The following is a 26,563-nucleotide window of genomic DNA, read 5'->3' as shown; positions in this document are numbered from 1 at the left end:
CAAAAAAAAGGAGATTGGGCTCCTGGGGTTACAGCAAAGCAAAGAGGCCTTTGGGACTCGGTGTGGTCCCAAGGGAGTTCCTGGGTGGTGCAAACTGTTAACATGCTTGGTTACTAACCGAAAGGTTGGAAGTTCGAGTCCACCCGTAGGAGCCTGAGAAGAAAGGCCTGGTGATCTACTTCCCAAAAATCAGCCATGGAAAACTGTATGGAGCACAGTTCTATTCTTACATGCATGGGGTCACCATGAGTCAGAGCCAACTCTGTGGTAAGTGGTGGTGGAGGTGGTGGTCCTGAGAGGTGGCACGGGTGGCTCCATATAGGCCACAGTCTTGCGAAATGGAAGTAGTTTATGAAAGGCATGGCAGAAATTGGTAGAGTCAGATAGAGCTCCATTTAAATGAACGTGGGTTAAACAGACATTCTCAAATCTTCTGCACTCTGCAGCAACAGGAACATACCTGTGACACGCAGCATCCGTTTTTGAGAAGAAACACATTTGCAGCACAGTAACCTGAAGACCCTGGTTCAGATCTGGTTTCTGTGGGCACTAAACCCCCCTCCTTTCATCCTCCAGCCATCGATTCATCGTCCCATTAGCAGATGACAAATGATCTGGGTGGCCCTATTCCAGTTCTCCGCGGACCAGTACGCAAAGCATCGGGCCTCAATCTCTAGTAATTGTCTTTTCACTTGCGGCATCCCCTGAGAGGTGGAAGCTCCGGGAGAGCCACGCAGAATGAACGTGCCCCCTGGAGCTGCCCTCTTCTCTGTGGTCTTCCTCCAGGCCGGCAAGGAAGAGCCTACACAAAGAGGCCGACACAATGGCTCCAGCCTCTAGGAGAAGCAAAGATGATGAAAACCCATCTATGCCAACGAACTGGCACATAGGTGAGGACGATGAGGACGTTTTTATTGAAGCTTAGTATATACGAGGGGCTCTGCTGAGTGATTTCCATATGCTTCTTCTCACAGGATTATCACAACAACCCAAAAATGTAGTATTGTTATTTCCGTTTTAAAGATGATAAAACTGAGGTTTCATGAGATTTAGGTACTTTGCCCAAGATGACACACAGCTAGTAAGTGGCAGGGCTGGGACTGGAACCCATGACTGTTTGACTCCAAAGCCTCTTGGTATCCAACTGGCTTCTACCCCCCAAACCCTTCCTGGTCAGCTTCTTTTTAATTTGCGGAGCTGCTGATTCACAGAACGCAGATTTACTTTCGATTTAAATTCCTCACAGAAGGGGACCGCACTGTGGATTAGCTACACCAAAGCATCTTCCTGTTGGCATGAACTATCCAGCTGGAGTTAGGGTTCCCTTCCCAGGACCCTCCAGGAGGAACTCTGGGGGCAAATGGGGCTGAATTCAATTCTTCTCTTCACCATTTATATGCTGGGTGACCTTGGACAGGGCCCTTGCTCTTATCTTAAAAACTGAGGATAAATACAAATAAGCACTTCACAGGATTGTTAAGCAGGTTTAAAGACATAATCCATCCTAACAGAGAATACCACCATGTGGGTATGTAGTCAAATATCATAAAAGTTAAAGGTGTTTAGCACAATTCCTGGCAGCAGTGGTGGCTCAGTGGTAGAATTCTCACCTTCCATGTGGGAGACCTGGGTTCAAGTCTCAGCCAAGGCACCACATGTGCAGCTACCACCCATCTGTCATTGGAGGCTTCTGTGTTGCTATGATGCTGAACAGGTTTCAGTGGAGCTTCCCGACTAAAACAGACTAGGAACAAAGGCCTGGCGATCTACTTCCAAAAACCTGTCAGTGAAGATCCAGCAGATAACAATGGTTCAGTCCTGTTGTGCATGAGGTTGCCACGAGTCAGGGGCCAACTCATGGCAGCTAACAACAACGGCACAGTTCCTGCAACATAGTAAACACACACATACACACACACACACACACAGAAAATCAGAACTACTATTATTTCTTCACAAAGTTCCAAGTCAACTGGCCATAGTCCATTTTAGCCAGAAACATTCTCTCTCCTTTGAACTTCTATAAACCAAACCAAACTCATTGCCATCAAGCCGATTCTGACTCACAGAGACCCTATAGGACAGTGTAGAACTACCCCAAAGAGTTTCCACGGAGCACCTGGTAGATTCGAACTATTGAGCTTTTGGTTAGCAGATGTAGCTCTTAACCACTACACCACCAGGGTTTCCTTGAACTTCTATAGGGCGTTACAACTACTCTTTAGAATGTCTCTTTCCAACTTATGTTCATTTATGCGCATATGTTTTCTCCCCTTGAAAAAAATCCATTGAGAGTCTACTAGATGCCAGGCACTGTACCAAATGGTTTTGCATTCATCATCTCCTTTGATCCTCAAAATGAGCTAGACTCTACCATATTGTGCCATTCTACTGATGGGAAAACTGAGGCCCTGAGAAGTTAAATACTTGCCCAGGACATGAAGTGAGCAGGCAGTGCAGCAAAGACTCAGTTCTGGGCCATTCACTCTGGAGCCTGGGCTTGTCACCATTATGAAGCCACAGGGACTAGATGATAAATTCCCCAGGCAAGACCCAGGAGTAACTGCGGCTGGCCTCCAGCACCAGGCACAGTGCCATCCCATACCAGAAACTCAGTGAGTGTTTTTACAAAGAACAGGGGGAAAGAAAAGGAAAATCTCTGTAGTTTCACTGTTACAAATCTCCTCTAGGCAATATGTACCTCGGTCTACCCAGCCCGGCTTCCTTATAGACTGGCCAAGACCCAGAACCTTGGAACTCTATCCCTGCTTCCTGTCACTCAGGAAGCCATACTGCTCTACTGTCCAGAGAACATGGGGCAAAGTGGAGACCGTGACAGTAATAATGATGATGATTATAGTAAGAGAATGGATACGTTGATTTGTGGTGTTGGCAAAGAATATTGAACATACCCTGGACTGGCAGAGGAATGAACAAATTAGTCTTGGAAGAAATACAACCAGAATGTTCCTTAGTAGTGAGGATGGCAAAACTTCATCTTGCTTACTTTGGACACCTTATCTGGAAAGACCAATTGTCAGAAAAAGACATCATGGTTGGTAAAGTAGAGGGTCAGCAAAAATGAGGGGAAACCCTCAAAGAGATAGGTGGACACAATAACCACAACAATGGGCTCAAACGTACCAAAGGTCACGAGGATGGCACGGGGCTGGGCAATGTTCTGTTCTGTGGTACATAAGGTCGCCATAAGTTGGACCCAACTGGATGGCAACTGACAGTTAACAACAACTGCAGTGACAACCCTAACCAACATTCACTGGGTGCTTCTAATGTGCTGGGCATTGTTATTCATGCCTTACATGAATTAACACATTTAATACCCACAACAACTCTCAGAAGTAGATGCTCTTATCAGCCCCATTTTACAGTGAAGAATTCCACTTTAATTTTAAATAGAATATTCTGAGATTAAAGAAATTTCAAAGGTATCTAATTTTTTGCTTACGCTTACTTATAATTTAGGTAGAAACAGATGGTATACTTTTGTAAAGTGTACACATGAACATAGAAACATACATATGTAGATCTCACCATTAAACACTCCGTGGGGTCAAGGTTACAGGCTGCTTTGAGCTAAGGAGCTGAGATGATGCCAAATTTAAAATGATTCAATACCTCTTTCACTGTATGTGGGAGAAAATCCAGATTCCTTGGTGTGGTTTACAAGAACCTTCCATATCTGTCTTCAACACTTCCTCACTCTCTCTCTCTCTCTCTCTCTCCTTCACCTCAATTTCCACTACTTCTCCTATCACACCTGCACCTCGAGCCAAACCCAAACACTGGCTGTCCCGCCAGTGATCCATGCAGTCACACTGCTGGGTCTTTCCCAAGAAGAAAAACAAATCAGTCTTAGAAGCTATATAACCAGAAGTAAGGTTGGCAAGACTTCGATTTGCTTACTTTGGATACACTGTCAGGAACAACCAATTGCTAGAAAAAGATAATCATGGTTGGCAAAGTATGGGGCCAGAGAAAACTAGAGAAACTCTTAATGAGATGTACTGACGAAATAGCTGTAACAATGAGCTCAAACATACCAACGATCATGAAGATGGCACGGGACTGGGCAACATTTTATCCTGTTAGACGGAAGGTCACCAAGAGTCAGAGCCAAAGCGATAGCAACGAACAAGAAGTAACCTCTGCTCGAAGCCCCCTCCTACACCTTCTTTGCCTAGAGAATGCCCCTTTGTCCTTCAAGAGACAACTCAAACACAACTCCTTTGGGGAGTGTCACTGAGCCCCTTACCTTTGCCTGAACCTGGGCAAGGGTCCCATACCGTGCACATAGTGCTATCACAGTAGACATCACAGTGCAATGCAAAGACTAGCATATGCTGGTTAAAGACTAGGCTTTGGAGTCAGTGGCCAGGCTTCAAATCTCAGCTACATCTGCCATGTGACTGTAGGCAAATCACTTCAACACTTTGTGCCTCAATTACCTCATTTGTTCAAATTGGGCTAATAAAACTTGATGTGAGAATTAAACAAGGAAATACATATATAGCTTTTAGAACAGTGCCTCATCCTTCGAAAGCTCAGTGAATGCTGTTGTTTTTATCTGGTGTCAAGCCAGCTCCCACTCATGGTGAATCCATGTACAACAGAATGAAACACTGCCCGGACCTGTGCCATCTGCACAACCACTGGTATGCTCAGGTCCACTGTTGCAGCCGCTGAGTATTTTGAGTGCCTTCCAACCCCGGGGGCTCATCTTCCAGTACTGTAGCAGACAATATTGGTTGTGCTTCATAGAGTTTTCACTGGCTGATTTTTCTGAAGTAGATCACCAGGCCTTTCTTTCTGGTCTGTCTTGGTCTAGAAGTTCCACTGAAACCTATCCACCATGTGTGACCCTGCTGGTATTTGAAATATCAGAGGCATAGCTTCCAGCATTATAGCAACACACAAGCCACCACAATAGGACACCCTGACTCGTCATTGCCATCCTCCTTCCTCTGCCCCGGCAACCGGATTACACCATGAGCCCAGCACAAGGCCTACCATATTGCAGGTACCCAAGAAACAGATACCCAATGAAGTTCCAATTCATCTACTCTGTTCCCTTCATTTCACTTATGGGCAAACTGAGGCTCAAACATGAAGGTGATTGGTCCAAAGTCGTATGACCATTTGGAGGCATAAAAGGGGGTCTAGAGCTTTGGGTCTTCCATGTCGAAGCCTTGCTCTCACTGCTACAACATGCCAGGGCAGTGCCGCATGTTTCCACAGACATAAGCCCCATACCTTACAAGCCGGATCATGCAGCCCACACAAAACTAACCAACTAGAATGAAGCAAGGCCTGGGCTCAGCTGCCACCTTCCAGCACGCCAGCCCTTTCTTCGCTTAACATGAAAAGCTTGAAATATCAGCAGGCAAGCTATAAATAATCCAGAAAAAAATAATTCAGAAATTAACAGAGGGTCTGTCAGCAAGCCAGTGGGGCTCCTCTCCCAGGGCGGGTGATGTATGAGCTGTTGGAGATAAGGCTTTGGTTGGGCATATTTAAGGTGAGCGCAGAGAGCCATGGGCACTCAGGCAGTCCCTTCTGCTGCTGCCAAATGCGAAACCCCATAGATCAAACCACAAAATAAATGAGGACATTAAGGCTTCATACACGCTAGGATTTTAACTTGAAAGACCAAGATTCCAACCTAAACTAGCGTTTCCTTCAGCACTAAACCATGAATCAAACCTGTTGCCGCGAGTCGACTCTGGCTTATAGCAACCCTTTGGAACAGAGCAGAACTGCCCCATAGCGTTTCCAAGGAGCGGATGGTGGACTTGAACTGCCAACCTTTTGGTTAGCAGCAAAACTCTTAACCACTGTGCCACCAGGGTTCCCCTTCAGCACTAGAGGTTTTAAACACTCACAGCTAACATTTATCAAATTCTTAGTAAACACGTGCCAAGCCTTTAGCACAGCTTTTGTATGTATTAACTCCCTTAATCTTTAAAAAAAAAAAAAAACCTATAAGTTATGAACTATGATCATTCGCATTACACATATGAGAAAACATCTGTTATGTGACCCAATAAGATTACAAGCACAGTAAAAGAATGAGCAGCAAGATGAAATAAAAGACGAAATACTTAAAATGAACTTCATGAAAATGTAAAACTGTAAACCAAGGTTGCTATCTTGCAGGATCCTTGAGAGATTAAGTAGAAACAAAAAGGGAAGTTCGAACATTCACAGTGGCTCGTGACACCAACTGCGTGACCCAAGGTATGGGCTACGTCACCCCCTGGGCTTGTAAGAGGCAGCCCAGGCAGCCCCTCAGGAGCTGGCTGAAGAGTTAATGCCTATTTGATAGACACCCACCACTATATTACAAATGGTCGGCAGCAAAATAAATGCAAATGAGGCCATGGGGGCAGAAAACTAGCCTTCCCAAGTGCATCCTGCCTGCCTTGAAATGTCCTGGTTCCATCCCTGAGCTTAATATTTCATGCAAAAGGCTATACCGAGATCGCTGCTCCAAGAAACCCTAGGGAGGACAATCAGGATGACAAATGGAACCCTCCTCCTTGTAGCTGGGAAACGCCAAGAGATGCCGATGATGGGCAGAAATACCTAGACACACCAGGGGAGTGAGCTCCGACTGAGGCTGATTTATAGGCAGAGGGGCTCAGCCCTCACCTTTATTTACATTGCCTGGAGCGCATAGACTCCAAGAAAATTTAGTGTTTTAATTTGGGCATCTGGCTTGTGCTTTTTGTTTTGTTTGTTGCTTCTTTTTTTTTTTTTTAAATCACTCTTCCATCATGCTAGAGAGCCAGACCAAATCATAAACCCTCATACTGAAGGGCGCCTCTCTCTGTCTCCGCTGTTTCAGAATGTAAGTTCCTTGAGGGTCGAGAAAGGATGTGCTTACGATGCATAAAGGGTTCCACTGTGGGGTCTGCAGCGTGGATGTGTGTGTCTGTGGGCATCAGCTGGACACTGCACCCCAGCTTGGGGACAGGCTGGGGGTATGCACTGGATGGGACGGTCATCAATGTCCCTTCCTGTATAGCATAGACACTTGAGATTCCATATCCCACACCATTTCTCTAGCTCCACCATCTTTTCTCCACCCCAATTTTCAAGTCTCTGTCCTACACTCATCTACTGCAGAGTTCACGGGTTCACATTGTCTCTGCTAAAGCCAGGCAAGACAATATTCCCCCAATTAAGCAACTTGCCTGCTTGATAATATTCTTTGAGGTGATACTGACTGATTTGGTGTTAAAGATCAAAAGTTGGAGAAAGTCAGACATTGGTGGGACCTCAGAGAGGTCTGGAGTTCTAGGGCAGTACAGTTAAGCTCTTGGCTGCTCATCAAAAAAGGTTGCTGGATCAAGTCCCCCTGAAAGTACCTTGGAAGAAAGGCCTGGTGATCTACTTCTGAAAAATCAGCCATTGAAAACTCAATGGAGCCCAGTTCTATTCTGACACACACAGGGTTGCCATGAGTTGAAACTGACTAGGCAGAAACTTTTTTTTTTTTTTCAGAAGGAAGGTCTTGCCCAGTGCTCTCATTTTGATTGGCCCAATGTCCCAGCTCCTAAGCAGCTGGAACACCTCCTACAAGTCACAGGATGGGAGGGGATGGAGTGACCTATACCTTTGGACATGCATTTGGCATCACAAGCCACTGTGGAGGCTAGAATTTCCCTTTTTGTTCTTCTCTTACTCTCTTGGTTCTGCAGTCAGGACTAGATTGATTCCCACGCTGGGGCCTTCTCGCTGCTGTTCTTTCCTCCTCTGGCCTCTAGTAGTTGGTGGACACCTTATTTGTCATGGTGTCCTCAGCACCTGGCATGGTGCCTTGTCAATCAGAACATGCTCAATGAATGTTAGTTGAACAAATAAACAAACTCAATGTCCTTCCTTAGTGCCTTGAATGCCATACCAAAGACAAAGGCCAACATTTACAGGCATTTAGCAAGTACCAGGCACTGTGCTAGGCCCACTACACACATGCTCTTGTTTACTGGACAACAAACCTAGGAGGTGAGCACTCCTATCATCCCTATGAAGACACCGAGGCCCAGATTTGTAAAACAATTTGTCCGTATACACAACTAAGAATTGTTAAGATATAAGATTCGCATCCAGGAAACAGACTCCAGAATTTCTGTCCTATGCTATAGATGCTGACCTTTCCTGTGCTGGCATCTTAATTTGTTCAAACAAGTCATTACAGTGAAAGCAAGAAAGGCTATTTCCTAGTAATTATTGCCTCTCATCATTTCTCTGATGATGACATACTGTGGCTGCTACAGGAGTCCCTGGGTGGTGCAAATGGTTAAGTGCTCCACTACCAGCTGTAAGGTTGGTGGTTCAAATCCACCCAGAGGTGCCTTGGAAGAAAGGCCTGGTGATCTGCTACTGAAAGGTCACAACCTTGAAAACTCTATGGAGTGCAGTTCTATTCTGTAACACATGGGGTCACCATGAGTCTGAGTTGTCAACTCTATGACAACTGGTTACTGGTAGCTGCAAAACTTCTCATTTTCTTTGATAGCCAATCTCGAATGCAAAACACAAGGAAGAAAAGATTCCACCCCACCAGACCACATTGGGCTTTCTCCATATTTTTTTTTCTCTTGAACATCTAGACCCACCATGGGAGTTGATTGGCCAGCATGTCTGGCAGATGGTCATGCAGGCTTTGTCTGGCCTTGTGATGACCACGTCCCGGTGGGCAGCTCTCAACCTTAGCAAGGTCTGCCTTCTCTGAACAGAAGCCTGCCTCTCTCTAATGTTCTAAGTCCAGGTGGCTCACCAGCCAAACATTAACCAGACACAAAAGAAGAGAAACGCAAAACATTTACTCGGCTCCTCTAGGTGATTTTAATTGCAGGTAATAAACCATTGTTAAAAGGGAGGTTTATAATCAGAAAGTGAACCCCGGCTTAGGGTGTTTGCAGTGGAACAGTGAAATGATTTTGTAAATGCCATTTTCTCTAATAAATCTGAATGCTGCTGGAGAGATTAGGCCATTATCCAGCGCTGGCATAAATGAGAAAATGATATGATGGATCACATGCTTGAGGGATTTTAGGACGGAGCTGGAGATGGGATAGGATGACGCTAGTTAGCAATGGCAGTTGGCCAATCAAATCATAATGGCCGAAATCTAGTTTGGGGCCAATCCCGTTATTATGATTGTAGGTGGTGTTTTCCAATATGCATGCCAGGAGGTCACTCTGCAGACATTTTTGCCTAAAAAAAGGAGGGGCTTTCTTAAAGCCAAGGGCCCAAGACAGAGTAATCTGATTGCATCACAGCTAGGCAGAGCTGAGTCTGAAAAATAGAAAAAGCAGTTGCCATCAACCCCAACTTATGGCAAGAGGAGGACTGTGCTCCACAGAGTTTCCAATGGCTGATTTTTTCAGAAGTAGCTCACCAGGCCTTTCTTCCAAGGCACCTCTGGGTGGACTCAAACCTCCAAGCTTTTGTTTAGCAGTCAAATACGTTAAACATTTGCACCATCCTTAAAATCTGCAGAAAACTCAAAGGCCCAGGGCATGACCATAATTTCCCAAGCCCCTTATCAAGTACCTAAATGCACGTGGCATTGTTGAGTACCACAATGCACAGGGCACAGCACACAGGTTCAGACCCATTCAGTGGCAGCAGTTCCTGACCTGTGGGCCACAGGGACTCTGGGTGGCCAGAGTAACATACCCAACAAAAAAACCCAGTGCCGTACAGAAAGTCCAAAAATCCACATGGCCCCAGTGGGCTGCCTACACACAGAACGAGTCTTTTTCCTGCATGCATGGACTCTGATTTCTCAAATGTATGTGGATGTAGAAACAGCATCCATTTGACAAGGCTCCTCGATTCATAGGAATCTTCTGCATTTATATATATTCTCGACCAGATAGAAAAATACAACTAGTAGTGTGCAGGGGCCAGATTTAGTCATTCTCATCCCCCCTCCCCAACTCCCTCTTCCTTTCCTTTTTTCTCTCTTTCTGTTTTTCACCATTAAAAAGGGTAGACTTCAAACCTGAGAACCACTGTGCCAGCGGGAATATGGATGGCACAAACCTAAATCCACACATGAACTGAAGTTATAGAAGAACCATTTTGACTAAAGTTTAAACCATTGAGAACTGGCCTTTGGCTAATGTTCAATGTGTGTGTGTGCTCGCTAGGGAGGTGATCATTTTGTTGGTGCTAATTTGGGACACGGGGCCCTGGGGGTGCAGTGGTTAAGACCTATGGTAAGCTATGGGCTGCTAACCAAAAGGTCGAAGACAGTTTGAATCCACCAGTCGCTCCTTGGAAACCCTATGGGGCAGTTCTACTCTGTCCTATAGGGTCGATAGGAGTCAGAATTGACTCAACGGCAATGGGTTTGTTTTTTTTTTTTTTAGTTTTGGACACAAACCGTTATCTTTTCCTCTGAGGACAATCTCCTATAGTTCAGCTTCTGTGAGTTCAGCTTTTCAGTCCTTAACCTTCCCTGTTCTTTCATGTTGAAGACATCTGGATAATTTCTTATATAAATCTTTCATGGGCTCTGATCATGACCTCAAATGCAAGGCTAAGGCATGTGGATGTGAAGGGTTGGGAAGCACATTCAACAGGACGTCATGGGAAGTCTGGCTCTTCTCAGAAGCAAGACCTCTAAGCAACACAGAAATGTCAGGAGAAAGACCTGGGTTTTGGAACACAAAGACCCAATCTTACCTTTGGGAGACAGAAATTGGTTGGGAAAATAAAGAGAATTTTATTCAAAGTGGAGAGAATTCTGAGTTCAATAATACAAATATACTATTAATAATGAAAAGTTCCATCTACTGAATTCCCAAAGTCTGCCAAAGCTTTGTGCCAGGCACAGCATTAAACCAGAGGTTCTCAACCACGGGGCTGGGTTGCAGGGTTTGCCGCAGGAGAGTTTGGCAATGTCTGGAGACTTTTTTGGATTTCACGGCTTTGTGGGTGCTCCTGTTATCTGGTGAGTAGAGGCCAGGGATACTGCTAAACATCCTACAATGCACAAGACAGCCCCCATGGCAAACAAAGATCTAGGCCAATATGTCAATAGTGCTGCAGTGGAGAAACCCTGCGTTAAGCTATCCCAATCACCCTGTGATGGAAGTGTTATTAGCCATGTGTTATAGATGAGGAAGTGGAGAGCTGAGAAGGCAAAATCTATGCTCAAGGTTACGCAGCTCTTAAGCCTCTTGCCAGGATCAGAATCAGGTCTGTTTCACTCCCTCAACTCATCTATCCGCAACATGATCTTGACGACGAAGAGACCTCCTCATTTTATAAAAGAGGAAACGATGGCTCAGATGCTAAGTGTCTCACCCTGTATCTCACCACAACTGATGACTCTTTGTCAACAGTTGTTTTGAGACCAGCAAAGAACACAAGTGACTTCACCCCGAAACCAATGAGCTGCCAACAAATGTCCTTCTTTCATCTATTAATCATTACTACACCCCTTTTTTTTTACACCCCTAGTAATTAGCCTCTCATTTTTGCTCCTTTAACGCTGTCATCTAGTGATTTTATTTCTCACATCTAATTCACTAGCTTACTCATTCAGTCACCATTTATTAAGCTCCTCCCATATCCTGGGCATCATGGAAGCGCTGAAAGTACATGTATCAGCAGGTGAATGAAAGAGAGCTACGAGCATTTTATTCACACACTAGCTATGGAGCCAGGGGGCAGCCATGGTTCAGTGGTAGAATTCTTGCCTTCCATTCGGGAAACCTGGGTTCGATTCCTGGCCAATGCACCTCATGCACGGACACCGCCCATCTGTCATTGGAAGCTTGAGTGTTGATATGATACCGAACAGGTTTCAGCAGAGCTTCCAGGTGAAGAGATGAAGACAGGCTAGGAATAAAGGCCTGGCAATCTTGTTCTTAAAAAACAAACCTGTGGTCCAATCCCATTGTGCATGGAGTTACCATGACCCCAGCTCAATGGCAGCTAGCAACAACAGCAGCACAGGGGTTGGCAAACTACAGCCCAAGGAGGCCACCAGTTTTTGTAAATAAAGTTTTACTGAAATACAACTCTGCCCATTCGTTATTGTCTATGACTGCTTTTGCATTGCAATGGCAAAACTGAGGAGCTGCAACATACGTTCTATGGCCCACTTAGCCTAAAATGTTTACTATCTGCTCCTTTATATATATATAAAAAAAAAGTTTTGCCTACCTCTGAATTGCTCCATCAAATTCCAAAGAAAATGTATTAAGTGAACTCCAAAGAGAATCAAGAAGCACTTCCATCAACGCACGCAACTGTAGTACCTACTGGTGGAGGGGGGGAATCTTAGCTGTTTCATGCTAATACAAAGCTAATTCTCGAAAGCACCGAAACATGTTGATCCTTAAACGTACTTTCTGCTTTTCTAGAACGTATTACAAATAGATCTTCAAAATGCAGTTCAAATGTATATTATTTCTATTTTACTGTCAGAGGTATGGGAAGCCCAGAAGTGAACGCTCTTCGTTGCACTGGAAGATGAAGCAAGAAATAAAACAGAAATCAGTGTGAGGTGTGAGAGCTAATCCAGTGGTCTTCTGTCACACTGTAGCAGCCACTGGCTTGATATTCTCCTTCTATTCCTCTAAGCTACCACCAATCTGTCAGTTTGTCGAACTGTAGTGGCTTGTATGTTGCTATGATGCTGGAAGCTATGCCACTGGTATTTCAAATACCAGCAGGGTCATCAATGGTGACAGGTTTCAGCAGAGATTTCAGGCTAAGACAGACTAGGAAGAAAGGCCTGGTGATCTGCTTCTGAAAATCGGCCAAGAAAAACTCTATGGATCACAACAGAATATTGTCTGATATAGTGCTGGTAGAAGAGCCCCCTAGGTTGGGAGGCACTCAAAATACAGTGGCCACAACAATGGACTCAAGCATACCAGCAATCGTCAGGATGGCACAGGACCAGGCAACGTTTTGTTCTGCTGTACATGGGGTCACCATGAGTTGAAGCCAACTCAATAGCAAACTAACAACAATAACATTTGTCTAAGATGCACACTAAAAGGCCCCGTTCTGATCTTCCCTAAGGTTCCTGACCCACTCTCAGCCTTTGGTCGCTGGATGGAAGTCCACTGACCTGAGTCCGTAGTCTAGGCATGAACCTGGGGTGGCAGGAGCTCCACCTGCTGTGCAGACAGTCATGGCCACAGCAAAAGTGAGAATATTAGCCTAAACATCCAATAGCTAGTGGAGAACTAAGCTCAAACACTCTGATAAAAGAGACTCTAAAGTCTACTGGAATCTCCCTGAAGGGATAGTGAGAAGAGGGGAATTAGGTGGATTTATTGTGATAGCTAAGCCCCCTCCCCAACACCACAGAATATATACATCCACCTGGTAAGACCACAGGTCTCTACACATGTGTTCTTCCCTTATTTAAAAATCTTAAATTATGGCGATAAGGGGTGCCAAAAATTCTTTTCACTAAAAGAGTCATTACCAGCTCTCTTTACTGAAATAAACAGGAATTTCTCCCAGTGTAAACTGCTCTTGTTTGCAGATCACTAACTGCAAAAGCTGGACAATGAAAAAGGAAGACAGAAGAATTGATGCATTTGAACTGTACTGTTGGCAAAGAATATTGGATATACTGTGGACTATCAGAAGAACAAACAAATCAGTCTTGGAAGAAATACAAGCAGAATGCTCCTTAGAAGCAAAGATGGCAAGACTTTGGCTTGCTTACATTGGACATGTTGTCAGGAAAGACCAATCGCTAGAAAAGGACATCACGTTTAGTAGAGAGTCACTGAAAACAAGGGTAATCCTCAATGAAATGGACTGACAAGTAGCCACAACAATGGTCTCAAACCTCCCAATGATCGCGAAGATGGCACAGGACTGGGCAATGTCTCATTCTGTTGTACACATGGTTGCCATAAGATAGGGCTGACTCCAATGGCAACTGACAACAACAACGGCTTGATAGGGAGGCTAGAAAAGGAGAAACTCTAAGCTTAGCCATTAAGAAGATGGGTCATTGGAAGAACAGTCAAACGGTTGTAAAATCCCACTGGAATGATGGAATTCATTTTGTAAAAATGGATTCCTTTTTCACCATGAGCCTCTCATTTGACATGCATTTTTGGAATATGAGGACACAGTTTCAGGACGATGATGGCACCATCCAGACCTTACAAAGCAAGGTGGCCCATGTCTAAGATGGAACGGCTAAAGCAAAATCAGGCCTCATCTAACAATAAGCTACTCCTTTCCCCCATCATGCAGCCCAGCTTCATCTTACAGTGGGAGAAACGCAGGAAAACTTGGTCCAGTGTCTCTCTCAGCAGTCTTGGACAAATCAGCTTAAATCTCTGTGCCTCAGTTTTCTTGTTTGAGAAACAGACTGCTGTGCCTACCTCAATTCAATCACATGGGCCAGCTGTTGAGTCCATGGGATGATGGCTATAAAAGCCTTTGTAAACCACAAAGAGCTGGGTGGTGTGAGACTATAGGGCTTCCCTGTTGCCCTCCTGAATGCAAAGGAAAGAAGAAGAGCGGATAAATGTAGTGGAAGCCTGGAAAAGTTGCACCCTACCATTAGTTTCTCTATAACACATAGGGTCTCCATGAGTCGGCATCAACTCCACAGCAATAGGTTTGGTTTTTGTTTTTACCGTTGGCTTTGTGAATTGGGGATGCTCAACCAAGCTTACGCTTTAGAGGCTAGTTTAGTCACCTCGTTAGGTTGAGGGTTAGAGTTAAGTTTCAAATGACGAGAATGGGGAAAAGGTGGCATAAATCCCACCGTGTTCCAAGTTGCATGTTTTGAATTAAAACAAATACACCATGTTGGGTGGTTAAAAAAAAAGTTCAAGTTAATCAAGGAAAATGAATTAATTCATCTGTTGCAGCTGTCAAGAAGCCCCAGTCTTGGCCAGGAAGTTAATACGAGGAGTGAGCTTATTTTAAAAGATGCAAGGCTCTGATCACACTGAAATTCACATCTTGTCTTGTTCTCTTTGGAAGAGGAAAAAAAAGCTATTATTCAAGATCTAAACTTTGGATCATCCTCATCTTTCTTCTCCTTTAAGAAATGATCCTTCTCTGGGAAGACAGTTCTGGCTAGCAGCCTTTCTCTATAGTGCCCAATACTAACCCATCCAAAAAGTTGTTCTTTTTCATAATCTATTGTGGCCAGTTTTAACCTTTAGTGTCTAAATCAATACATTTTCCAGAAAGCTTTTATTGCACATGGCCACTGTCATGTACATCTGCGAGGGCTTCTATGGCTGTCACTTCATTGTCTACTTTCCCATTATACCTGTCTTGTTGTTGTATGAGTCAATTTTTGACTCATAGCAACCCCATGTGACAGAGTAGAACTGCCCCATAAAATTTTCTAGGTTGTAATCTTTACCGAAGCTGATCATCAGGTCTTTCTGCCACGGAGCTGCTAGGTGGGTTCAAACCACCAACATTTTGGTTGGGAGCCAAGTGCTTAACTGCTATACCATGAGGGCTCCTTGACACCTGTCTAGACCTTGATTTTAAATGTAATTATGTTTCCACGTCAGTGGCACCTACCTGACTGGGAGCTCCTAGATATTTCATCCATATCTTATTAAATATATGATCCCTGATCCTATGTGCCCAATGTCTCATGATAGAGAGAGAGAAAAGAGGGAGAAGAAAGAAGAGGAAGAATAGGCAGGCAGATGTGTAAGCACAAAGGCCAAATGATCCCACTGGCATTATCTTTGAGCTGCCTTGCTGTGTAGAGAGTCAGTGAAAAAGAAGAAGACGCTCAGTTAGATGGATTGACCCAGTAGCGGCAACAATGGGCTCAAACAGCAAAGACTGTGAGGATGGCACAGGACCAGGCAGCATTTTGTTCTGTTGTAACAGGGGCGCTATGAGTTGGAACTGCCTCTACAGAGCACCTAACAACAATAACAGCTTTGTCATCTCGGTATCCTTGTCCCAGTGACATGAGCAGGCTCTAGAGTCAGGCAAACCTGTGTTTCAACCTCCTGCTCTTCTACCTACCAGGTGACCACTTTCTAGAGCTTGGAAAACTTACTTAACCTTCCAAAGCATCAATTCCTTTATCTGCAGAAAGATGTGGTAACAATACCTAACTCATGGAGATAGAAAAGCAAGATGAGAAGGTGTTCCTTAAGCATATTGCACAAGGCCTGGAACGGAGTAAAAGCTCAACAAACACCAGCTATTGTTACTACTAGAATCTTGGATGATTTCAAAAATCTCTCCAGCTCCTCATTTCCAATCCTGGAACATCTCTTTATGTAACAATGAGTCAAACCCCTACCTCAGGGTGCGCATGCCCTTTCCCAGATAAACCCGTTGCCGTCAAGTCAATTCCAACACGTAGCAACCCTGTGGGACACAGTAGAACTGCCTCATAGGGTTTCCGAGGAGCGGCTGGTGGATTTGAACTGCCGGCCCATTGGTTAGCAGCCGAGCTCTTAACCACTGCGCCACCAGGGCTCCAGATAGGAGGTGTATTTTTCTCAGGGGTTGCTGAAACAAAATTTGCTGTAACGAAATGCCACAAACTGGGTGGCTTATGAGAACAGAAATGTATTGTCTCACAGTTCTGGAGGCTAGCAGTGCAAATTCAAGGTGTCAGCAGGGCCATGTGCTCTCCAAAGTCTCCAGAGGCAGAATCTTTCTTGTCTCTCTCAATTTCTGGTAGCCCCAGGCGCTCCTCGGCTGGCAGCTGCAGCAGAGATTTTCAGCACACAGCCATCTTCCCTCTGACTTCTTGTATCTCTCTTCTTTTTGTAAGGATACCACTCAAACTGGATTAGGACCCACCCTGCTCCAAGTCAAAAATCCTATTCCCAAACCAAGTAGTGTTCATAGGTATGGCGAGGTGGAGGGGGCAGCGGGGGTACAATTCCATCCATAACAGGAGGGAAGGTCAAGTCCTCTCTACAGCTCTCGTTAGCCAAAGCCCAGCAATGAGGCAGAGGGAGGAGAGATTCCCACACGTCCACAGCTGCCCTCTTACCTCTGGCCAGCACGAGTCCTCCCTGGTTACAGAGTCTCTGGCAGGGACAGAGCATGCTTCTTGCAGTGGAGCTCTGAGGATTTAGGATAACTGAGGTTAGTGTCTGGCACACAGATCCTAATTACAACCGCCACAATGCCAAGTTCAGAGCCAAAAGGATTTCTGGGTCAGCCATGGGAAATGCTATGCAAAGCTGTATGGCATCCTGGTTAAGATGGTGGGCGGCCTCTGGTCTCACCTTTACCTGTGTTTGTATCCTGGCTCTGCCATTTGCTAGCTCCATGACCCCGGCAAGTCACATAACCTTTCTGTGCCTCCGTTTCCTGATCTGTAAGATGACAAAAATACTACTTACCTCATAAGGTAGTTTAAAGGATTCACTGAGGTAACACAGATAAAAGGTTTCGAACGGTGCTTAGCATATGGTAAATAAACACTGAATTAAAGTCATCTATCATTAAATATTAAATGGGAGCCCTGGTGGCAAGGTGGTTAAGAGCTAGGGGCTGCTAACCAAAAGGTCGGCAGTTCAAATCCACCAGTAGCTCCTTAGAAACCCTATGAGGCAGTTCTACTCTGTCCTATAGGGTCAACTATGAGTTGGAATTGACATGATGGCAACAGGTTTGGTTTGGATTTATCATTACATCAGGAGCCCTGGTGGCACAATGGTTAAAGCACTCGACTGCTAACTGAAAGGTCAGTGGCTTGAACTTGCCAGCTGCTCCGTGGCAGAGAGGTTAAGCAGTCTGTTTCCATAAAGATGTACAGCATCAGGAACCCTATGGAGCAGTTCAACTCTGTTCTATAGCGTTGCGATACATTGGAATTGACTCAACAGCAGTGGGTTTGGTTTATCATTAAATTGAAGTCTCTGGGTGGTACAAATGATTAAGGCACTCAGCTGCTAATCAAAAGGTTGGAGGTTACAGTACAGAGGTACCTTGAAAGAAAGGCCTGGTGATCTACTTCTAAAAAAAATCAGCCATTGGTAACCCTGTGGAACACAATTCTACTCTGATACACATGAGGTCACCATGAGTCAAAGTCGACTTGACAGCAACTTTTTTTTAAATTATTAACTCAATGAGCCTCATGATATCATTTATAACATAAGTAGATCAAATTCTGCTCGCTTTGCAATTTAGTACTCAATTTTTCATTCATCCTTTCATTTGGCAAGCATTTACTGAATTCTTGCTATGTGCCAGGCACAGTTCTAGGAGCTGGGGATAGAGCAGAAAATAAAACAGTCAAAATGCCCTGTCCTCATGGAGCTGACACCGTAGAAGGACTCACAACTGAGGTCTCCCCTAATGCTGTAGTATAAACCACATTTCTCAACTAGGGGTGATTTTGCCCCCCCAGGGGACATTTGGTAGCTTCTGAAGATATTTTTTTGCTTGTCACAACTGGGGGGTCCTAATGGCATCCAGTGGGTAGAGGCCAAGGATGTTGCTAAACCTCCTACAATGCACAGCTACAGCCTCCCAAGTGTCAACAGCACCAAGGCTGAAAACTGGTGTAAAGGAATCTGTAAGTAGTCAACAGAGCCTTTGTTGAGCATGGTCTTGGGCACTGTAGGCTCTTGAGACCACAGGGAGAGAACCTAGGAAAAGGGAAGGACAAGGATTGGATGGAGAATAAGGGGACCACAAGATTCCAGCTCTGCTTGCTTGTCATCCTTCCTAGGAGAGAGAAAGTAGCCTCCAGGCCCCTAACCCAAAACCTGTTGACCAAACCCATTGCCGTCAAGTCGATTCCAACTCATAGCAACCCTATAGGACTGAGTAGAACTGCCCCATGGGGTTTCTAAGGAGCAGCTGGTGGATTCAAACTACTAACCTTTTGGTTAGCAGTTGAGCTCTTAACCAGTCCAAGAAATAGGAAAACTTTAAGTCTAGGTTCGAAATGGTTCCTTTCAGTGGTGACAGGTGACCCCTTGGTTGTTAACCTTGCAAACAGATCCAAACCCCTCCCTGTCAGCTGATCCCACACCTAAGAGAGAGGCATTTCTGCTTCTCTAACTCTTAACCATAAGAGTTTACTGTCAGGACCTAAAACTACCACCAGTCAAGGGAAACATGAATCAGAAATGAACACAAGCCTACAGCTCCCTCAAGCTTCCTAATGGAACAGACCAAAGGGTATTTCTGATTGAGGAGGCAAGAGAGGGAAGCCCGCATGGGTTTAAATAGAGAGACCTGGGTTTGAATTCCTGGCTTGGTCACAAGCCAGTTGAGTGCCCCTTGATCTCAAAGTGGAATGGGTAAGAGCAGGGGCTCTGGAGCCAGACCACCTGGTTTTGAAGCCTAACTTGGTAACTTGATGGCTGTATGACCTTTGGCAAGTAGACTATCATCTGTGCTTCAGTTTTCTCATAAGCAAAATGGGTACAATAAGGATACCTGCCTCATAAGTCATTATGAAGACTGAAGTATTAATTAAATGCATTAATACAGAAAAACACTTAGAATTCCTGGCTCAGAGTAAATATCATGCCCATACTTGCTATTATCAGCATCATCACTGTAGTCATTACTATGGTGTCTTTGTAGGCAAACAATTTAACCTAAGTCCCAGTTTCCACTTTTGAAAAAGGTGGATAACAGTTGGCACCTCATCAGGCTCAGGTCTCAATCATGCCTGTTAAGCACTGGGCACAACAGTTGACATGTTGTAAATGCTTAGTCAATGTCAGTTATTCTCATCATCACCATCATCATTATTTATACAAAAAGTTTGACGAAGGCATTGAAATGAGTTCTCATTTAGTCCTGCATTAACCTATTCACCATCATCCAAAAGAAGAAAACTGCATGGAACCAGGTGAGCTCTGAGAACCACAATGAAGTGTCAAAAGGTGAGTATAAAATATTTGCTCTAGAGCCACCTCCTTTAAAGGGTACTTTGCTCTTAACGATTCCCATTACTTCACACAATCCACAGAGCTAAGACAATGTTGGGAATGGAAGGCTTTTGCATACCCACAAAGGTACCACAGCACCTACTGGGATGGAAGCAGGTAAGGGGGCTGGGGGCTGGGTGGGTGTCTCCTCCCCGACTTCTCTCCATCCTCTCAAACTGACTGCCCAGCAGAAGGGGAGAACAGAGACCTTAGCGGCCACTTTGCCTGTGGAATGCCTGTTACAAGTTCGGTCCAAGCTCTCATGCTAGGATCTCAATTCAACAGAAAGCAAAGTGGACAGGGGCCTTTCAGAAGCCTGACTGGTAGCTTCTGAAGATATTTTTTTGCTTGTCACAACTGGGGGGTCCTAATGGCATCCAGTGGGTAGAGGCCAAGGATTCAACAGAAAGCAAAGTGGACAGGGGCCTTTCAGAAGCCTGACTGCCAGAGGTGTGGCACAGCCAAGTCAGCAAAGACACTAGAACAAATTGAGAACCAATGGTTTCCCATCACGCACAAGCCACCTGCTCCAACAGTTGTACTTGCCAAACTCATTAAAGCTATATTCAGTTTCTTTCGTATTTCGAAGAGCTTAGCATTCCAAGGGGGAAGCAGGGATGCCCACAGAGCTCCACCACTGGGTTCCACCACTTAGGTCTGAGGTTACATGAAACAAGCAAGAATGTCCTGGTCTTGTCCAACCACATGGAGAGGAAGAAGACACTCCTGTCCCTGGTCTTCTTACAGCTTCCTCATAGTCAAGATGGCCTGGCAGATGATCTGAAGATGGTGACATGGGACAGCAGGACTCTTGGATGCTATGGATCGTCAGGTACAATCTGCCATCAGGTGCCACATCGGATGGTCTTTTCACTGGCTTCTTTTCCTAACTACGTGATTTTGCCTGAGCCTGCTTTGCCTTCATTTCCAAGCACTAAGACGTTATGATGGCACTCTCCGTCATCCCATGTTTTAGTTGCCCTAAATGCAGCCCAAACAGTTCAGACTAATTTTCATTTACAAGATCACTTAAAAATCCATTTCCTGGTCTCAGCAGGCAGAATGAGTTCTATTCTTGTGTGATGTATGGTGGGGAGTGGGGGAGGGGCAAGAAGCCAAAGACTAATGTTCATGAAAACCGTTCCTGGAAAAGGTCTGAAAAGAACTGAGGAATTCATGTTGATTTCACTTTTCTTAGACATACAGAACCCAGGAATGAAAAAAAAAAAAAAAAATATATATAGCAATGAATGTGGCCAAAACCCAAGCCTGACCTTCTGGGTCCCATATGACTTGCATGGGGAGCAGGCAGAGTTCCAGTGAGCACATCCCACCTGCCAAGCCCATCTGCTACAAGCTCCCTGGCAGCCAGGAAGTCACAAATTATAACCTACAGGATTCCTAAAAAGTGCCAACAGTCTTGGGGAGTCGGTGGGGGGTAGGGTGGGTAAAGGAAGAGAACAGCGTACCTCGCTGTACACTGGAAGGATATGCGACTAGCCTCCTATTATAAAAATCAGACCAGCTTAGACTTTTGGTTAACATCAAAAGAGTTTTGAAAAACCCCAGTAAATCATGAAACTCTGGCAGCATGAAATGAATCAGAACCAGAAACTTGACTTATGGGGTCCTCCAATGGCATTTTCCAAAGACAACTGAAGGACAGTAAATAATAGCCAATCAATAACTAATTTCAACCATGCTGTACTGATCTGTAAATAATCTCTTTGAGACTATGCGTGGTGATTTTAAGGAGAACTTTGAAACCCCACCTTCTGACAGCCTACCAGATTAGGAAGACACAAATGTCTTTTTCAGCCTGTGGAGAAGGCTGGAAAACCAAGGCATGCTACTTGATGAGCCTGGTAACTTAGGGGAGGGCAAGCCAACAGAAGGCCCCAGAGATTCAGTCACGTTTGTCCACCCCTCTCGGCCATTTGAAAATCCTCTTTCTCAAAAAAGATAAAAGTCTACTTAGGGAAACAGGAGCAGAGGCAAGATAAATTGGGAAGGGGATGCCAAAAGACAGGACTGATTTTGCAAAGCAACAGTGCCTAGCATCTCTACAGATTGCTCACACATTCAATTCACTCCAAGGTAATTTATACTTCACTGAAGATCTGCCGGTGTTGCAGCAATGGGAGATAAGAGCAGTCAGCCCTTAAGTAACAACCTATTTTAACGCCTGGGAAGGAAAAGATAAAAAATCAAATCTTGCATTTATTTATGAAAAGTTAAAAAGATATAGGAAAATGACCCTTTCCTCCCATCCCCATTCTAACAAATGCGATAAGTTTTTAAAATCCAATGAAAGATGCTATCAGCACTGCCACTTGCATAAACATATAAATACAATTATTTCCTTTAAAACCAACAACAACAACAACAAACTAATGGAAGTACGCATACAACCTACCGGGCAGAAGTATTTTACATTATATATACTCAATACCTATTTGAATTGGGTACAATGGAGCTTAATTGTTTTATTTTACGCAGAGCAAAGCAACTAATTGAATCTAATATTAGTCATTCATCAGATAAAACAGTTTCAGAGAAACAAACTGCTATATTTTCCCGTCAAACAACGGCGAGCATTTTTAAACACGTTTTCCCAGAGATGTTACACCGAGGAAAACAGCTTAGATATGTTACTTTAAACAAATGGGTTCTCTGGCTACCAACACCACCACGGAGTAGAACAAATGCTTGGCTCTGTTCTTTCCAAGCCTCCTTCTGCCCACCTGTCAGAGGCGGTTTTGACCCCGCCAAGCCCAGAGGAAGCCTCCGGAGTTGTGAAATGTGCCACCCGCATGGGTGCCCTCGGCACTGTATGCCAGCATCCTCATTACGGATTATCCAACTCACTTGCAGCAGGGAGAGAGAAGATGGGCTAGCTGCCAAGTGTTCTTTCAACACAGATTCCGAAAGAGATCTTGCAAAGCGCCGAAAGCCCAGATTTTCAGCAGTTCACTTTCTAGACTCAGTTACATAGCAACCATGCCAGCTCACAGAGGGTACCAACCAAGCTAATATTTTGTTTAAATGACACACTGCATTAACCCTCTAAGAAAACCCAAGTTTTCTTCATCAAAAGGTAGCATAAGCCTACCTACTGCCGGATATCATCGCTGGAATAAAACATCCAGTGGCGGATTGGTAAGCTTGCTGAATTCATTTAAAACAAACAAATTTTTTTTATACAGAAAAATTTGTAACCGGGATCTAAGTCTCTCTTGGCAGGGGGAGCAAAAGGTGACACTTCGTTGTAACCATTTGTGCTAATATCATTAAAGGAATATTGACATGCACTTAATATGTGAGCAATGCCCTTTAGTTAAAATATGACTTAGACGGTTACATTTTGAAAGATTCCCATTTCATTCAAAACCTTGATTTGAAAGTGATAACTCAATAGCACTAGACGCTTTAAGGGGGTGGGCCTGTGGGAATCACACCAACACAGTCAAAATTAAAACAGCAGACTAACTTGGAAGGACAGGCAGGGTCTTACAGCAGCTGAGCATTTGAAAGCCCCCGCCCCCCCCCACCCCGAGATATATTATGAAGGAGCACGAGGAAACCAATCAACCACACTTTCAAATGAACTTGAAAGAACCCTTCACCAGTCCTTTAGGAAAATGAAAGCAATATTGGAAGAAACCACCAGACCACTTTTGCAGATAGTTTTGATTTGAGCAGAATGCTGCCATAGGCCATGAGAGGAAAAATACAAAAAAAAAAAAAAAAAAGACAATAAACCCCACAGAGGCTAAATAATGCAAAATACTAGGCTGAGGCCCCATTGCTGTAAATATGTGAGGCCAGGCTGGACTTCTATGGGGCACTTGTTTTCTTTTCAACCATCACATCAGTTTAAATTTACATCAATTAAGGGGGATGCATAAGACAACAAAGTTGAGTTAAAGCATTTAACAGTTTATTTTCTGATTGTAAAAATCCCAAAGGCACAAAGAAAAAAATCAAGACCATTCTTCCTCCCACCACCCTCAGATGGCTACTGACATGCAAGGCAGGTTCCTAAGAGTGCAATGGAGCTGCTAGTTCTGTGTGGTGCTTAGGGATATCCAAAAAAAAAAAAAAACTCAGTGCTGTCCAGTTGATTCTGACTCATAGCAACCCTACAGGACAGAGCAGAGCTGCCCCATGGGGTTTCCAGGGAGCGGCTGGTGGATTCCAACTGCTGACCTTTTGGCTAGCAGCTTGAGCTCTCAACCACTGTGTCACCAGAGCTCCTCAGGAGAGCCAAAAGCCATTCCCATTTCCACAGTATTGTGCAGTTTTGTTGGAAAAAAGAAAAAGGCAACAGCCCCCTGTTGCTGCATTGCAACCATTTAACCATTACCCAGTACCTTAATCTCCAAGTTGAGTGTATATATCATTGCCATACTGTTCTCCTTAGTATGCTCAGTCTGCAGCCAGACCCAGGACTCTGATGAAAGCCACTTGGCTTTTCCCTGGTTAAGGGAAGGGGCAGGCTGGTGGGAAATACACCAGCATTGTTCAGTCCCCTTTCCCATGGCTTGATTCTTAGCAAAATGCCAGTTCTGAGCTATTTCCTTCAAGTTAGAAGACTCCTTGCCAGTAACAGGTAATGTATTACCTTGCAGTCTACCTGCCCCTTGGTTTTTTTGCCCAGGTACCCAGGACAGCCTTTCACACCCAATGACATAAAAAAAATAGCAAGGGAAAAATGACAAGATAATCAGATGCTAACCAGGATAACTGTGCATCAAACATACACCTTTCCACCATTACGTCATGGCTACCTCAGTACCAAATGACTTCGCCGATTCCCAACACTTTTAACAGACTCCTGAAGTACCAAGTTCAAATGGGACACACAATCCAACCTAAAACTGGGAATGTTCAGGTTTATCATCTCAGATCAGACAAGCACACCTTCCCCGGGAAGATAAATGAGGAAACACACTGATGGAGAGCCCGCAGTAATATGAAAACAGAGTCCCTCTTTCTCAACACTTTGAAGAAGCTCTTGAAATAACATCAAAACCAGAAAATCATTTTGAACCACTGAGCAATTGAGACCTCATACTTCATCAAGTGACATATTTATACAAATGACCCCCAGGGAGTGGATATTCATTGCTGCTGTGCTCTGGATTTCAGCAGTTTACAATGCAAATGATATTAACAACCAGCGATGCCATTTCTTAAGGGGCAATTGGGGGAAAAATTCTGAAAAGTCTGCTCACCCTTTGACTTTTCAAGTCATAGAAACCAAACAGGACATAGGAGGGCCACCTTCACCTTTAATCCTTGCAGGGGGGTTCAGTGGCTTCACCACTGTCAATGTCAACACAAACCAGCTGTTTGTCTTTTCCTCTCCCCTCTAAACTGCAGAGCACCTTCACGCAGGGGCTCCCAGCAACCCACCATGGAAGCTTTCATTCCACCAGAAGCCCATTACTTAGCCTTTGAGGTCTAAGATTTCCCCCTGGAAAGTACGCTCAGTGTTTATATTTGCTGGAAATGTAAACTCCCTGCTGAGCAGAGCATCCACGATTGCATCCATATATTCCACCGCCTGCACGATCGCAAACGGGGAGAAAATAAAGTCCAGATGCCATCGAGACAAGGGACTTGGCATCCGCGGAGAAAAGTGCAAACCAGCCCGAGCCTCTGCCCCAAATCCGGCAGCAGAGCCCGAGCTCTCGGGGGAAGAGTCATCCCAAACCAAGATGATCAAGAAGGAACCTTGGAAACTGGGGGAGAGCTGTGCCATTTACCCCTGCCGAGGGTGGGGACCAGGGCCCAGGCATGAAAAGTTTGCCCACTGAGCTGGGGGCTGTGTGCCATCTAAAGGGCACTTTCTGCTGCCGGAAGGGACCCGCCGGCTGCGCCTAGCTCACGCCGGCCCGGGTCGGTGTGGCCGTGTGAACCGGTGCACACTCCTCCCGGGTTTGCTTTAATGACAGCCGCCTGCAACTCCCAGCAGAGGCACAGCGGTGGCCACCGCCGGGCCGGGCCGCAAGGGTTACAAGCCACAATGCAAAGCGATTTCGCCCCGGGCATGGGGGTGGGGGCGGGGGGCGAGTCCCCGGCCACCTCCGGGCCGGGTCCTTCTCTCCCGCCTTGCCTCCGCCGGGCGGTCCCTACCTTGCGCGCCGAGCTGGTGGTTCTCCATGTTCACCACTGCCGAGTCCGCCGCCGCCGAGGCGCTGGCCGCTGAGCCCGGACCCGGCCCGGGGCCGCCGCCGCCGCTCAATTCCGCCAGTCTCCGGTTGGTGGCCGTGAGTTCAGCTCGCAGGTTGGTCACCTCCTGGCTGGCCGACTGGACCGCCCCATCGATGCGGAGCGCGAGCTGCTTATTGTCTTCCATCATGCTCAGGATTTTGGCCTGGGGGCGAGAGAGGTGACAAAGAGCTGCATGACGCGCGGGGGGCGCGCGGCCGGGCTCCCCGGCTCTACCTGTTGGGTCTCCCGCGGCCCCGTCCCCCCGCCCCGACCCCCAGGCACCGGCAGCGCCGGTTCCTCTCGCGCAGGAATGACAGCGGCGCCTCCAGCCGGAGCCGCGGCGGTAGCAAAAGCAGCTGGGGGAGGAGGAGGAGGAGGAGAAAGAGGAGGAGAAGGAGCAGGAGGAGGAGCAG

The 26,563-nt window shown here is 45.4% G+C and overlaps 1 protein-coding gene across 2 annotated transcripts in view; it reads right to left on the bottom strand.

Annotated features, from left to right (window-relative positions):
• Window positions 1-26,313, bottom strand: part of KAZN (kazrin, periplakin interacting protein) — a 580,804-nt gene extending 554,491 nt beyond the window's left edge. For both annotated transcript variants that reach the window (XM_049877978.1, XM_049877977.1), the window contains exon 1: window positions 26,073-26,313. In XM_049877978.1, the coding sequence (XP_049733935.1) occupies window positions 26,073-26,298 (226 nt within the window). In that variant the 5' untranslated portion in view covers window positions 26,299-26,313. The remainder of the gene's footprint in view (window positions 1-26,072) is intronic.
• Window positions 26,314-26,563: the final 250 nt, after the last annotated feature.

This window comes from Elephas maximus, chromosome 3 (genome assembly GCF_024166365.1).
Source record: "Elephas maximus indicus isolate mEleMax1 chromosome 3, mEleMax1 primary haplotype, whole genome shotgun sequence".
In the NCBI taxonomy this organism is placed as follows: Eukaryota; Metazoa; Chordata; class Mammalia; order Proboscidea; family Elephantidae; genus Elephas; species Elephas maximus.
This window is presented reverse-complemented; position numbering and strand designations above follow the sequence as displayed.